The sequence below is a fragment of the Syngnathus leptorhynchus genome, chromosome 11, assembly GCF_054491065.1.
Source record: "Syngnathus leptorhynchus isolate UIUO chromosome 11, UIUO_Slep, whole genome shotgun sequence".
Classification (NCBI taxonomy): Eukaryota; Metazoa; Chordata; class Actinopteri; order Syngnathiformes; family Syngnathidae; genus Syngnathus; species Syngnathus leptorhynchus.
The window spans coordinates 8,558,976-8,572,827 of NC_141205.1; the positions used below are offsets into that span (position 1 = coordinate 8,558,976).

The 13,852-nt window shown below is 38.5% G+C and overlaps 1 protein-coding gene across 3 annotated transcripts in view; it reads right to left on the bottom strand.

Annotated features, from left to right (window-relative positions):
• The window catches only part of LOC147049349 (sodium- and chloride-dependent GABA transporter 2-like), a 16,293-nt gene continuing 2,441 nt past the window's right edge, over window positions 1-13,852 (bottom strand). Inside the window, exons 4-15 of one of the 3 annotated variants that reach the window (XM_085925244.1) lie at window positions 10,457-10,597; window positions 10,262-10,349; window positions 8,825-8,957; window positions 8,385-8,519; window positions 8,093-8,196; window positions 7,434-7,558; window positions 7,178-7,290; window positions 6,967-7,104; window positions 6,707-6,809; window positions 4,940-5,040; window positions 3,010-3,180; window positions 1-547 (exon numbers count right to left, since the gene is read on the bottom strand). In XM_085925244.1, coding sequence (XP_085781370.1) covers window positions 398-547; window positions 3,010-3,180; window positions 4,940-5,040; window positions 6,707-6,809; window positions 6,967-7,104; window positions 7,178-7,290; window positions 7,434-7,558; window positions 8,093-8,196; window positions 8,385-8,519; window positions 8,825-8,957; window positions 10,262-10,349; window positions 10,457-10,597 — 1,502 coding nt within the window. In that variant the 3' untranslated portion in view covers window positions 1-397. Of the gene's footprint in view, window positions 548-3,009; window positions 3,181-3,837; window positions 4,781-4,918; window positions 5,041-6,706; window positions 6,810-6,966; window positions 7,105-7,177; window positions 7,291-7,433; window positions 7,559-8,092; window positions 8,197-8,384; window positions 8,520-8,824; window positions 8,958-10,261; window positions 10,350-10,456; window positions 10,598-13,852 lie in introns of those variants that run through there. The other 2 variants (XM_085925245.1, XM_085925246.1) reach the window with 2 other exon arrangements.

The following is a 13,852-nucleotide window of genomic DNA, read 5'->3' on the forward strand; positions in this document are numbered from 1 at the left end:
TGTTTGTTTGGGTTGTTTTTGTTTGTTTGTTTGTTTGTTTGTTTGTTTGTTTGTTTGATTTGCGAGTGTTCCTCTTGCATTGGTGCAAAAAACCTTTAAATAGGCACATATTTTGTGGGACATAGTCCCGTTAAAACATATTTCAGTGCTTTGATTTCCTTATAAAATTTGATGAAAACAACTGCAGCAGCGCCAAGGAAAGTGTTCCCGTTTGCTTATTGGCATAATGATAAATGAAAATGATTTATCTATGATTTATGTTAAGGTTGTTAACCTTAACGTTTTCTATGCAGAAACTACTAAATAATAAATGGTATTATGAAACATCTCTTCTTGTGGCACAAGAACTTTAAACCACACAGCTTGCAAAACCATCTTGACATTTTTTTTCATGGTCTCATACTTGCGCCTCCATTTCAACGCCACCGCTTCCCTTGTACTCATTGGCGGAAGGTGCCAGAGATTTGCTGGGGTTCAGCGGGTACTGCTCAGGTTGCTTTGCCGGGCTGTGAGCCTTGTTTTCTGGATGACAAAGCTGTTTGAGATTCTGTGAAGACACCAAGAAACAGTCAAGAATCAATCAATTAAAAAAATTACAATGTGTGGGGAAAAGGACGTCTGGACTGATGAGCTGTATAAATAAAATGGACTGTTAACAAATCCTTAACTCACTGGCAGGTGTTGAGAAAAGTTCAGATGTGTATCGTCTTGTGCATTTGTGGTAATAAATTGTTCTTTTATTGGCCTGTTCATATAAAGCTCATTAGAGGACTACGTAACTATATAACAGGTTCTAACAAGTACAGGGAATAGCGGTAAGTGTTAAAAACATGTTTCCCAAGCCTATAGGCTCTCACCTGCAACCTGCCAAGTGTCATTAGTCATGTGTCAACTAGTGTCTTTGCCAGGTATTGCGCCGAGTGCAGCTGAATGTCTGCCAGGGTCTTTAAAGCTACATTAATGCCCGCATCGTATAGCCAAAACTTGAAATGAGATTTTTGGCCATTTATTTCCTTTCACTGCATCCTTGAGGAAGGGGCAGCTGTGTCCTACAATTTGGCCCGCTGTGTGTGTTTGTGATGTTCTGTCAAGGGTAACTATCAAGAAAATATGACTTTTAACTTTTAAGCACCTTTAGGCACATTCCAGAATCAGTACATCTGGGGCCTGTGAAACATAGCGTTTTCTCCAACAACTAATTAACGACTGCTTCTCTTGTTAAAACATGCAGAAGAGTCCATTATTCCTTTAAGACCTTCTCTTTCGCTCTCTTACTCACACATACAAACGTTCTCTTTCGCTTTCACGCAAATTCAATGTTAAGTGGCACGCCAGGGTGGGCTTTGTAAGGGAAATGAAGTGCCTTGGCTTTCGAAGAGATGTAGGCAACAAGTGTGGGCACTTTTCAATTGGAGCAGGCCGTCATACAATGCAACATTATGGCGACCCCATGAAATGTCAAGTCCTCGATGCGTTAATCCTAACCTTATGGGATAAAAATATGCACCGAATGCTTCAGAATGTGACATCTTGATGGATGGGAGATTGGTAATGTATTTTGAGCTGTTTAAATGGGCGAGGCGCCCGTAAGACATGATCAACACGCATCAATCATTCAAAACCACAAAGCGTCCTACTGGAGGTATTATTACGCTACTGATCTATCAGTTTTCCACCGTGCTTACAGTTACTTGAAGTACAAATGGAGTTCTTTAGCACACAATCTTTTAACCCTAAACTGTCCAACTTACACAGTCCACCTGAGATATAAATTGAAGGGTTTTGTTATTTACTCAAAGTATGACATGACATCACAATATAATGTGTCATTTATCCTCACCATGTTTCAGTCTGAGAATGATAATAAAAATACCATGATACTTCTATCCATCCATTTTCTTTACCGCTTATCTTCGGAAAGGTTAAAGGTCACTATGTTAAATACCATTCATGCTCACATACACAATTTGGAGTATATTCAATTCTCTGTTTTTTTGGAACGTGAGACGAAGCCGGACAGCCAAAAGCCCAGAACATGCTGACTCGACAAGGCAAGCCTGGAGCTGAAATGTGAACTGTAAACCTCAAAGCCAAATATTAGCCATCAATGCTCACACTACTCTTGTCAAACAATATTTATTCTCTAAGCATACAATCTACTCACTGCCGCTGGGAGGCATATGAGTATTTTATCTTGCTGTCATAACCAGCATTAGTCATTTAGACTTGCCAAGCCGAATTTCAGCTCTGTGTCAACACTGATGTTTTTTAGATTTACTCTTCACACCTTTCCCTTTTGAAAACTACTCTAAAAAAAATGTAGGAAGGACAGAAACGGCTAACCACAGATGACTCTTCAATTTTCAAATTTGCCTACAGCTGTAAGTTGGCCAACTCCCATGTTGTATATAATCGTGTCAGCACAGCACATTTAGGAACCCGGCAATTTTTTTGTCAATCAAATGTTCAGCAAAGTCACACAAGATCTTAATCCAGGCTTAAATGTAGTGAAAGGAGACGCTACTGGTAAGTGGCTGAAATTTAGGAGTAGGCTTTTTAAATGATGAAATCGAACAAAAGTCGGATTTTTGTTTCAACTCTGACAGAACTTGTTAAAAAGTCTGCAATACTACAGCGTAGTACAAGTTAGGGACGTCGAAAAGAATCATGAGGTTGAAATCACTCAATGGAATTTAGGCTGGGCTATTTTTCTAGTAACCCTTTTGAATTTTGGTGCTTTGTTTAGTTCCTGGCGCTGGACAGCAGTGGGACCAGAGCTGTGCAGGTTCTTTGGTTTAATCGTCAAGCTGGGCCACAAAAGGCCTGGTGGAGCTTTAATCATTTCTGTGCCATCAGTGGTGATGGTGCCAAACCAGGGGAGTGAAAAGTCATTTTTGGCCAGCTTGCATGTTGCCTAGGCAACCACAACGTGCTTGCTCATCCTAGGCTAACATTGGCAATGGCAGCCTTGTAAGTTATGATTCAGGACGCATGTTACCAAACACATACCTGCCATACAGTGCCTTTCATCTGAATGACTTTAAAGAGGATCCACAGAGGCACCAACAGAACGCAGAAGAGTCCAAGGCACCAGCCCAAAGCGTAGGCCCAGGTTGGGTAGACGTAGGTTTTGTTGAATTTCAGCGGCTTGTACCTCACCAAGGAGAAGACGAAGGTACCCTAGCAAGTGGCAAAACAAATCACAAAAAAGCCTTAAGACATTCGGCATCCACTGCAGTCATAAGTAGGACCTCACTCGAGCGGCAGAGGGCTGGAAATGTTCCTGTAAATGTCCCTAGAACATTTTGGAATGATAAGCAAAGGACAGGATAGGTTGTATATCAGTGGTCATGTTGATAATGCAAGATGTTACAATATTCCTAGATTTTGTAACCATCGGCTCATTAAAAAAATATTTTTGATTCGCAAACAGCTTCTGACAACTCCGGAAAATAAATTAAATAGCTAAACAAATATCATTGGACAACAACAGTTAGCACTAAATTTAAATAAAGCAAAACAAACACCAAGTCAAAAGAACTGTCAATAGAATATAAGTGACTGACAATAAATTTCTTATAGACGTAGTATAATGTCAATAGAAAAGTATCAAAAAAATATAGGTATCCACAACAAAACCAAGGATGTCCTAAATACAAAAGTATGAGACATATTATATAGCCAAATTTTGCTTTATGTCATACCTGACCTTTTGTGCCAAGAATCGGGTAAGGTGTCGACATGTAATGGGCCGGCTGAACTTATATGATTCATTTGGAAAAATGCCAGCATTTTTTTTTTTGTTGGGGGGGGGGGGGGGGGGGGGGGAAGCATGGCTTGGTTAACATCAAATCAGCTTTGCCTTCAAGAAAATCTTAATTTCTGTCTTATACAATGTCTCTTGTATGTGCATGTTTGCGATTTCTCGGATATGCATGTAATGACATGTTAAAAAGGAATTTGAGTACATGTAATAACTGTAAAAAGCCCCTATGAGACATCTCTCATCCCCAACACCCAGTTCCCAGGCCTTAGGCAACTGTTATGCAGCCCTTTTATAAGCCCTTATATAAAACCATTGGGCTTAATTACACAACTCATTTTTGTTACGTGTTATAAAAAAAAATAAAAAAAAAGACAAAATACGACAACGTCCAAAAAGTAGACAACTCTACTTGCTTCCATTCCACCTACGCAGATTACTAATACTTGGATGATTAAGAATCAAAACAAAGAAACAACAATATGACATGATCTCATAAATGTTGCCATGCCAGAACAGCATCATTTCTTTACCACCTGTTTTTGATTTTTAAATTGAAAAATTAAACTTGAAAACTATAGTAACACTCCATTAAACCCACGCACAAATAAAGTTGTCATCCTAGCAACGGAACTGTGTCCCAACTCTGTCATTTTGAAAAATGTCCTTTTCTGGAGTTTAAAAAATTTCAATCCTACATCACACACGCTCATACTGGGCAACACATTTAAAAAAAAAAAAAATCTTTGTTGGTTCACATTACTACTGCATGTCTGAATTTTCAACAATTACCACAAGGTACCACAAATAGAGAACAATAAGTGTCACATGAGTCTTACTCACTTACAGTAAACAATATGAAAATGTTCTCTTTGTTCCCTTCATTCTAACCCACCTGGCACTGACACCAGCACCTGTCTCAAATTCCTTACGTCACAAAGTTCAAATCCTTAATTTCTTCTCATGCACATCTTCCATGTTCCTCTTCTTATGTCATTTTAAGCATGTCATTTCAAGCTTGAGAGAAAAACAAGATGAAGCTTTGTGAGAAAACTCCACACACATACATTATGACATGACTTGAATTTGTGAGTGTGATATGAAGAAATTTGCCAAGAATGGATTTATTGCCGTTGTCACAGAAATGACTCGTACCTTCCACTAGTCTTCACTCACCAGACAAACAGCGGGGGTAATGTAAAGCCAGCAATACTTCATGACAGGCCATGGACGATACCCGATCATGTCTTCAATGTTGTCATAGAGACGATCCGCACCTGTTTATCAAAAACAAAAAGGGTTATTTTTTGTGTGTTTTTTTTTTTACATCAACCCATACAGAAAAATACACATAATACAGATTTCATTTTTAATTTTTTTTAAATTTTCATTTCATATTAAAATGTGCCTCCAAAGCGACTGTTTAATGAGAAACAATATCTTTTATACTGGCCTAGGAAAGAAAAAACATCTAACTTCTAATTACATGATACAACTGTAAACAGCCACAAATAAAAAAACAAAAAAAACAAAGCAATCCCAAAACATTTTTGCCCAAAAGAAAAACTTATCTTGATGATTGGGCAAATTTTAATATATTGGATGTCAGTAGCTGCACTCAACAAAGCGGCAGATGAGTGTGTTTGTGATGTTTTGCATTGAACGAAATGTATTACAGCTCCAACCTTTTAAACCCCTTCTGAGTTTTTAACAAATCCATGTTAACAAAAAGCTAGAACAATTATGAATGCGTGTCAAATAAAGTGCGCAAATAAAGAGCGCAAATCCCTCCTTAGAATCTAATGGCCTCTCAAGCTTGGATAAGCTTAACCAGGAGTGATGGGAGGAACAAAAGAGGACAAAATATTTGGCAGATGAAGTGCGTAAGAACCGCGGGACTGTAATACTTGGATAGAAGTCCACGCCAATTTGTCCAAGGCCATACATTAAAGGAATGTGTGGCCTGTAAAAGGAACCTATTGTCCTCTCAGTCACAAATTAACCAATCGTTTTTAACTCGATCAAAGTTGTTTTTCAAGATTTATAAAAATAATGAGAAAAAAAATTCAGTTAATCAATTTGAACATTAAATATCTGTTTTTTTGCAGTGTATTTAATTAAATACAGTTTTTTAGCTGTATTTTTTTTTTTTACACTGTCCCAACTTCATCAAAATTAGGGCTTGTTCATAAAAAATATGTTTTACTAGTATTATACATTTCATGATTTCAAGATTTCATGTTTTTAACCCTAAATATATTCATATATATATAACTAACACACATTTTATGATCAAACAAAATGACATGTCTCGATCATAAATCCTATTCACATGCATGGTTCAATAATTTCCACTAGAGGGCAGCAGCAGTACAGTAAATCAAATCTTCAATACGGTTCTCCTCCCAGGGTCACAAGCGTATACAAAACCGCAAAGGTCAGATGAATACAGGTTTAAAAACACAACTTAATCTGAAAACAAATATGGTTACGATTATGCAATTACAAATGAAGCCCACACGCCCCCACCACTCCGCAAAACCAAAGTTTGCCTCGGTGATAAAAAAAAAAAAAGTCAGGCTTTTGTCTGCATGGTTTTGGCTTGACGTATTGGCTTCTAATTGAAAGAAGTTAATGTGTTTTGACAGTACGCTTATACAAGAGCCTGTATTTTTCCTGTCCAAACGGATTGGCTATGAGCCCTTTTGTTTTGTCTTTTTTGGGCCACACAGTCTTTGCCAAAAGTAACAGCTCACACGAATACTGCCTGTTTTTTTTAGATGAGCGAGCTAAAGAAATTTGCCTGGTATATTAATTTCCCTAAACCGGGGGTTGTCAAACTCTTTACACAAAGTGCAACCTTAAAAAATAAACAACCAAATGTTTGCATTTTGTAAATATCTCCTTCCATCCCATAATAACAGAACAGCTACAAGGACTTACCATATATCCATCCAATTCCTATGGACTGACACACTGAAAGGAGGAGAAGATTGTTGCCACTACAGACGTAATGGTCAAAAAGCTGAAGGAAATACAAGCCCCCCTGGAAGAAGATAATGGCGAAAGATCGTGACACAACATACTGTACATTTACGGTCATTAAACCAAATCAGTGAACCACAGTACCATCACTTGATAAGTTAAATACACAAAGATAGAAAAAAAAAAACAATGCGATAAGGAACGCGCCACGCTCTCACCTCAGTAACGAGAAGAAGACCGAGGAAGAAGCAAACGGAGCAGAGACAAAGCAGCAGCAGCTCTCGTCGATAAGCTCTCCGGAAAACAGTCGGGAACATATCTGTCACGGAGGTCATCAGACACTCCAAGCTCACAAACTAGTAAAGGAAAGACAAGTCAGCACAAACCAGGGGATCTACCAGAGGTTTCACAAGCATATTTTTAACTGACCTGTGTATCAGCACCCAGCAGGATGACCATGATAAAGAAGCATATGGCCCACAACTGTGGTAAAGGCATCATCGCTACTGCCCTTGGATATGCTATAAAAGCCAGGCCAGGTCCTGTCGTTACACACATAACAGTTATTATGAGAACCGTTATATATATTAAAAAAAAAAACATCAGTATTTGTGGACTGGAGACAAAAAAAAAAAACATATTTATGCTATGTGTGAATAAGAAATGATCATGTTTGGATTCTCACCAGAAGCCGCCACTTCTTTTATTGGTAATCCTTGTTCGTAGGACATGAATCCCAAAACGGAAAAGATAGCAAAGCCTGCCACAAAGCTGGAGCCACCATTCACCAAACATAGAACAAATGTATCCCTAAGCGGAAAACAAATAAAATTATTCGACTTACTTGACAACCACACTCTGTGCAATTTAAAAATATATAGATATTATCTTTTTTTTTTTTAAATATTTGTCTAATCTAGCCAGCTCTTGAGCTTAATCAAGAGTTGTATGCAGCCAGAAACACCAGACAGCACACTCCACTCTGTTAACTTGGGTGGAAAGAATGAGAGGGGGGAAAAAAAACAAGAATGTGAGGTCCCTGTTTAGTGTGATTAACCTTCTTCATACATTTGATATACAGCATAAAAGTCAAGTGTGAATCAACCTGAAAACTTGTCAACAATTTTCTCAACGCAGAAAAAGAAACACTTTAAGAAGCATCTAGAGCAGCTGGACTTTGAATAGCATTGACCTCGGAAGGTCATATCCGGTCTTTTTATAAACAACCCGCAACGTGACCTTCATGTGCTAGGAATAAAAATATTGTTAAAGTGAAAAGGCTAAGCAAAAAAAAAAAAAAAAAAGGCAGCCAAAAACAGGAAAGAAATGGGAACGAGAACTTACTTGTAGCAGTTATTATTAAACTCGTTGTAACTGCCAAGAGCTGTCAAACTTCCTTGACAAATCCCAAAGGAGAACAGGACTTGAGCACCTGCATCCATCCAAACCTGAGTGGACATATCAGTAAATGAAATATGAACTCAATCTAAATAATTTAAAGAAATATAAATGTGAATTTGAGACAGTATACAGGATTTAGCCTATGCAGCTGATCGGGGATCCCGTCATGGTACTTGGTTGATTTATTCTTTAATTTATTTATTTTTTTATTTTGGCCTGGCACTTTATTACTTACTTGAGGGTCCACCAACCTTGTCGGGTCAGGATAGAGGTAGAAACGTATGCCGTCAATCGCACCGGGCAAAGTAAGTCCACGAGCCAATAGAACAACCAACATTACATAAGGGAAAGTGGCTGTAAAATAAACGACCTGTTGACAAGAGACACGTGAGGGTTAATACTCATAACATACCATTGAATCGCCACATCTAATAAAAAAGGATCGAGACTAAACTGCACTGAAGGCAAACTTTTGCACGGTAATAATCCATTTGTTTATACAGAGCATAACTAGGCCACAGTTGATTGCATCCCAGGATTTACATCCGAGAAGGATTACCAATCCGCCGTTACTCAGCTGTACCCTTTTTGTCAGCTTTCTGATCCAAACGGAACCACGTGAGCACTTCTGAAACTCTAATGCGTGCATGCGTGTACAAAAATAAAGCGTGTTACCTTTCCGGTGGATCTCACTCCTTTCCAAACACAGAAATAGCAGAGAATCCAAGCCAGCAAGAGACACAAAGCCAACTCCCACCTCAGGCTGCCGATCTTTTCTATCCCCGAGGATATACCCAGAACTCGTCTCCTTGGAATACAAACATCACAAATCCACACAGTCAAACATGTGACAAGCAAGACTTTCTGTCATTTCCGTTCAGGCGATTAAGAAAAGATTTTGGAAATAAAAACAATCGTATCTATTTTATTTATCAATGGGTTGATATGGTCATTATCGTCACATGCCTAAGAATCATGGATTTTCCATGTAGTCATAGGAGGACATGTTAAATATCTAGCGCCAGTCGTAACATATGTAACAAAGAGCAATGTCACATTCACTAAATGGCAACTGCATTGCAAGCTTCTCAATGACATTTTGGACATTCCATTGTCTTTTTATTGACCTTGTATCACGTTGGGCTCAGCACATGAATGAGAGTGTTGACAGGAAGACGGACGATTTCCTAGCCAATGCCAAGCGGCCTTCTGCATGTAAGTTTACTTTACCATAACAGCAGGGCTGGCTCAGTGTAACCCCAAGAAAGAATTTTGTTGATGTTTAGACACAATTTTATTTCCTTCGCTACACTTTGATCGGTGTTGGGACATTTCGGTATCATGGGAAAAAAATATATAATTGGTTTTTAAAGGAAATGATTTTTTTATTCACATGTACTGTTAGCTTTTAGAACGAAAGTAGACTTGAGGTGTTGGAATGTCCAAGCCGTTGCAACTCTTATTGACTCTGAATCGCTATTTGCACAAGCGTGTGATTTTTTTCGGTGTCCAACACCGAGTGCACAGATGAGGGAGGCAAGGTTACGTTCGAGAGAGAGATTCTTTTGAAATGAAATAGCCAAAGCAAGTTCTCGGATTCTGCTGGAGAATAAGCTTCTCCTTGTGTTCATAATTCTGAATCATGCGCACTGATCTCTCAATCCGCCCTTGGCACACTGCACTAGGCCTTGGTCAATGTAAGATTGCTTCTCAGACAAAAGGATTTACCAGCATTAGAGTCATGAGGATGCTCCTTTTCAAACAGAAACAATGTTTGCATTACATTGTAGCAGTCTCCAGCCTGCGGAGTTCCGCAAGGGTCGATTCTTAGTCAACTTTCATTCATAGGTGTTTTGGGGTTTTACTCTTTGCTTAGTAGTTAGTGTCATATTTTATCTCATAACTTTGCACAATATCTGTGTCGTATTTCATTAAAAAAAAAAAAAAACATTCACTAATACTGTTGCAAACAATTTCTTTTGGTTACTAAAGTTACACTCATATTGTGACATGTTTGTTTTTCTTTCTTTTTTCAGTTTATGTGCTTACTAATATCGTTAACATAAAACAAAATCTGCTGATGATGACAACAAACATTTTCAAAATACTTACTCCCAGAATTCAGTTGCGGGAGTTGTCGCATTAGCAGGTGCCGTCCAATTGGATGACACATTCCTTTTGTCGAATTCAACACAATGTTCTACGGAAACAATCAGATGTTGAAATAATATAACTGACAGCATAAGCACGTATTCTTAGTCGGTCAAAATATTAGGGACGGGTAATAGCCCCGTTTATGTGGTCTACCGCTATTCCAGGGATTCCTGCAGCTGGCCCACGGAACCTCGGCACTGAAGGACGAGAAGAGATAGAAGAAAGCCCAGGCCTGGATGACGATGTACGACACAGCAGCGTAGGCAATCACTACTTGGGTTGCATAACCGATTCCTGAAGAGACGAGGTCGGTCAATGTGTGGCCGATACAAGCATTATGGATTGTGTTCTTTGGATCTTTAAATGCCATGTCGCTTTCCCCTCTGTTACACACTTGTCCATGTTTAACTGAATACCATAAGGTTAAAGTTCAAGATCTTCCTGACACATGAGATGGTAGAGAAAGAACCCATGTAAAATACGTCATCGAGGAATACGGTTTCACTTGGCCTTCAGTCACATGGACCACTTTGTTCATTGTCAACAAACCTTGATAGAAAGACTAAAAGGATGGACATCTCAAATCCATTCTGTACTACCTAATATGTTCTCTTCCTTCCTGCTTGCATGACAGTATGCTCGAAAGCAGTTAGAGAGTCCTGATTTATAGCGGGGGATTTTTCTTTAACAGCATGTGCATGGACACTGTACTGGTTGGGACACTATCCATCATACACCATCCTTGTGCTGTAAATAACCTTCTAGAATCACATGTCATAAGCTGAAACCAGCTTCCAACAAGTGCACTATTTATGAGGGTGAACGTCTTCCAAAAAAAAACAGGGACCAGCTAGGTTAGTTATTTCCATAATCATGTAAGGTATTAATAGCGTATTAAAACGTTCATGTGTTCATTTGGAAGGAATGAACTTGAGCGCTATGCCACGGATGGAAAAGTCAAAGGAGTGTTGATAGACTTGCACATTGTCGGCTTGTTAAGAATAGAGAAAAAAAAAATACTAAGGTGCCACTGCCAAGATCAACAGACTACTTTGCCCACTATTGTTTGAAAAGCGACTTCCCATGGCAATTTTAAACAAAGGAAAAGTGCTTGAATTCTTTATATAAGGCCACGAGGCACACTAAATGCATCCACCACTTTTTACTTTTCTTCTTTTCATTGCTGAAATGTCATCAGGACATTTATGTCAATTTACATTGTTTTAAAGGGGAAGGCAACCTCAATTTTATTTTTGTAATAATATGTTCTGTGCAGCCCGATAAGTCGAAACACCGTTTTTTGATTGTTTCGTTGCTGGAATATGAATTAAAGGGGTACAATCCTTTTTTTTTTTAATCTATCTCAGGGGCGTCCATTTCGTCACTTGTCCACTGAAAATGACATTGTGGCAACTGCGATGTCATTTTCGGTTAACAGCAAGTGGCAAAAAAAAAAAAAAAGATCCACGAGGCAGGTGTGCTAACCACGAGACCAACGATCCCCCAACCTCTATGTTGCATCACATTTAGATAGTCAGGTATACATCACGAAAATATCCAATGTTGATATTGAACAATATATCACATAAATTATCTTCAATCATGTTAAACTCCAGTTTGAGTGGGATTTGGCAACTGTATATCTTTTTATTTATTATTATTTCTGAACTTAAGTTATTCTACAGTTACACTCCTTCAATGGAGATATAAATATATATATATATATATATATATATATATATATATATATATATATATATATATATATATATATATATATATATATATATATATATATATTCCATTGAAAAATAAATGTGCTGTTTTCGACTGCGAAGGCTAAACTCAGTTAGACAGGGTTGGTTTTCCACTTTAAAATAGTACCGCTAGAAACTGTGGAAACCACACCGAGTCAAAGGCATCAGTCAGAACAAGACGTGCTAACAAACGACAAGTGAGGAGGACAAGGGTTTCCTGCATTTACTTCTCAGCATGTGGCTGTTAGCCAGGCGACTTGGGGCAGCAAGAAAAGGTTACAGCCAAGTAAACTGCCGTTAAAACTGCAGGCAATCAAAGCAACCTTTCTTTGAACCTTAAGAGAAAAAAAAAAATCACCCGTTGGCTTGACGCACCACACCACCAGAACGCTGCATCGACTGGGTGCCGTGGGGCGGGGTGGAACCACCGAGGGGAAACGGCTACTCATTTGAAAGCTGTTTGGTTGTTTCTACCTTTCCCTCCAAGGAATCATTACCTGTGCTAGTTATGTGACTGCTGGTTGTTTGTGTGCTTTTGTGTTTCGATGGGATGATGCAAAAGGCCACGAAGCCAAATGTCAAAACTGGAGTTTAACACGGATGAAGATTTGATATATTTGGCCTGGATTTTACGTATATGACAATAGTGTGGTCACAATACACACAACTAGTCCAATACGACAAACTGTTATAAAGCTATCAAATAACCCACGCTATTTACAGCAGCAACTAAAATTCTTTTTGATGAAAATTGACATGACTTTCTTAAAATTGCAGTGCTTTATTCACAGGGATGAATGGCTTGTCATTCAAGACTCTCATTCCCTGCAAGCAATCCTGGGTACAGAACCATTCACACCAGTTCAAGCTCATTGTAACCGATATATCCCCACACTTCTATGTCGTAGTTGAGTAACTTGTCAGCATCTGTCTTGCTATGTTTCCCAACACCGTAGCCTTATAATGTCACATGTTTTCTTCTTCTTTTGAGTCCTATCCTATTTTTCCTCATGAGCTTCTTCTACAGCAGGGGTGTTTTTGTCACAGGCCACGATGTCGTCATAGTTTCCTTCGGAGGGCCATTATGACCGTCAACGTCTTTTATGTATAGTTTTGAAATCAGACTCTCGTAAAAATGTTTCAAGTTGTTTAAAAAGATGAATGGTAATGGAAAATGCTAGCACTATCCCTATTTGTAAAAAGTGAAGACAATTTGTAAGTTTAGTAATGACACTGCAAAAATTGGTCTTTGCGGGCCACATAAAATGATGTGGCGGGCCGTATCTGGCCCCCGGGCCTCGCGTTTGATAGCAATGTTCTACAACAAGCGTCTTCTCTCTCCATTTCTTTGCTGTTGCTGCATGCTTGCACGGGATTGCTGAAAACCAGCAACTGTGCTTCTCTGAGTCATCAAATGTAGTAACGGTAATTCCAATTTGAAAAGCGTTTGAAATTGTAGCAATGTTAATCCATAATAGTTTCAGAATTTCTGAATATGATGACATTTTCATAACCCAGTGTTTTTTTTAACATCATAACATTGTGATTTTAAGGTCATGTTTAGTCATCATTTTATGATCCTTTTTTTTTCCTTCCTAGTATGACGTTAATGTTCCTTTGCACTCAATCATGAATGGGATGTAGGTCAAAAACAAATTGGTATTTGCCAAAGTTCAATTTTCCTATGGTTTTCACTTTTAATGATAGGGCAAACACTAGACAATGTGTTTCCCATTTGCTTGTGGCTAAGTACTAAAAATTCATACATTAGTCATAGAAATTGGGCATGTGA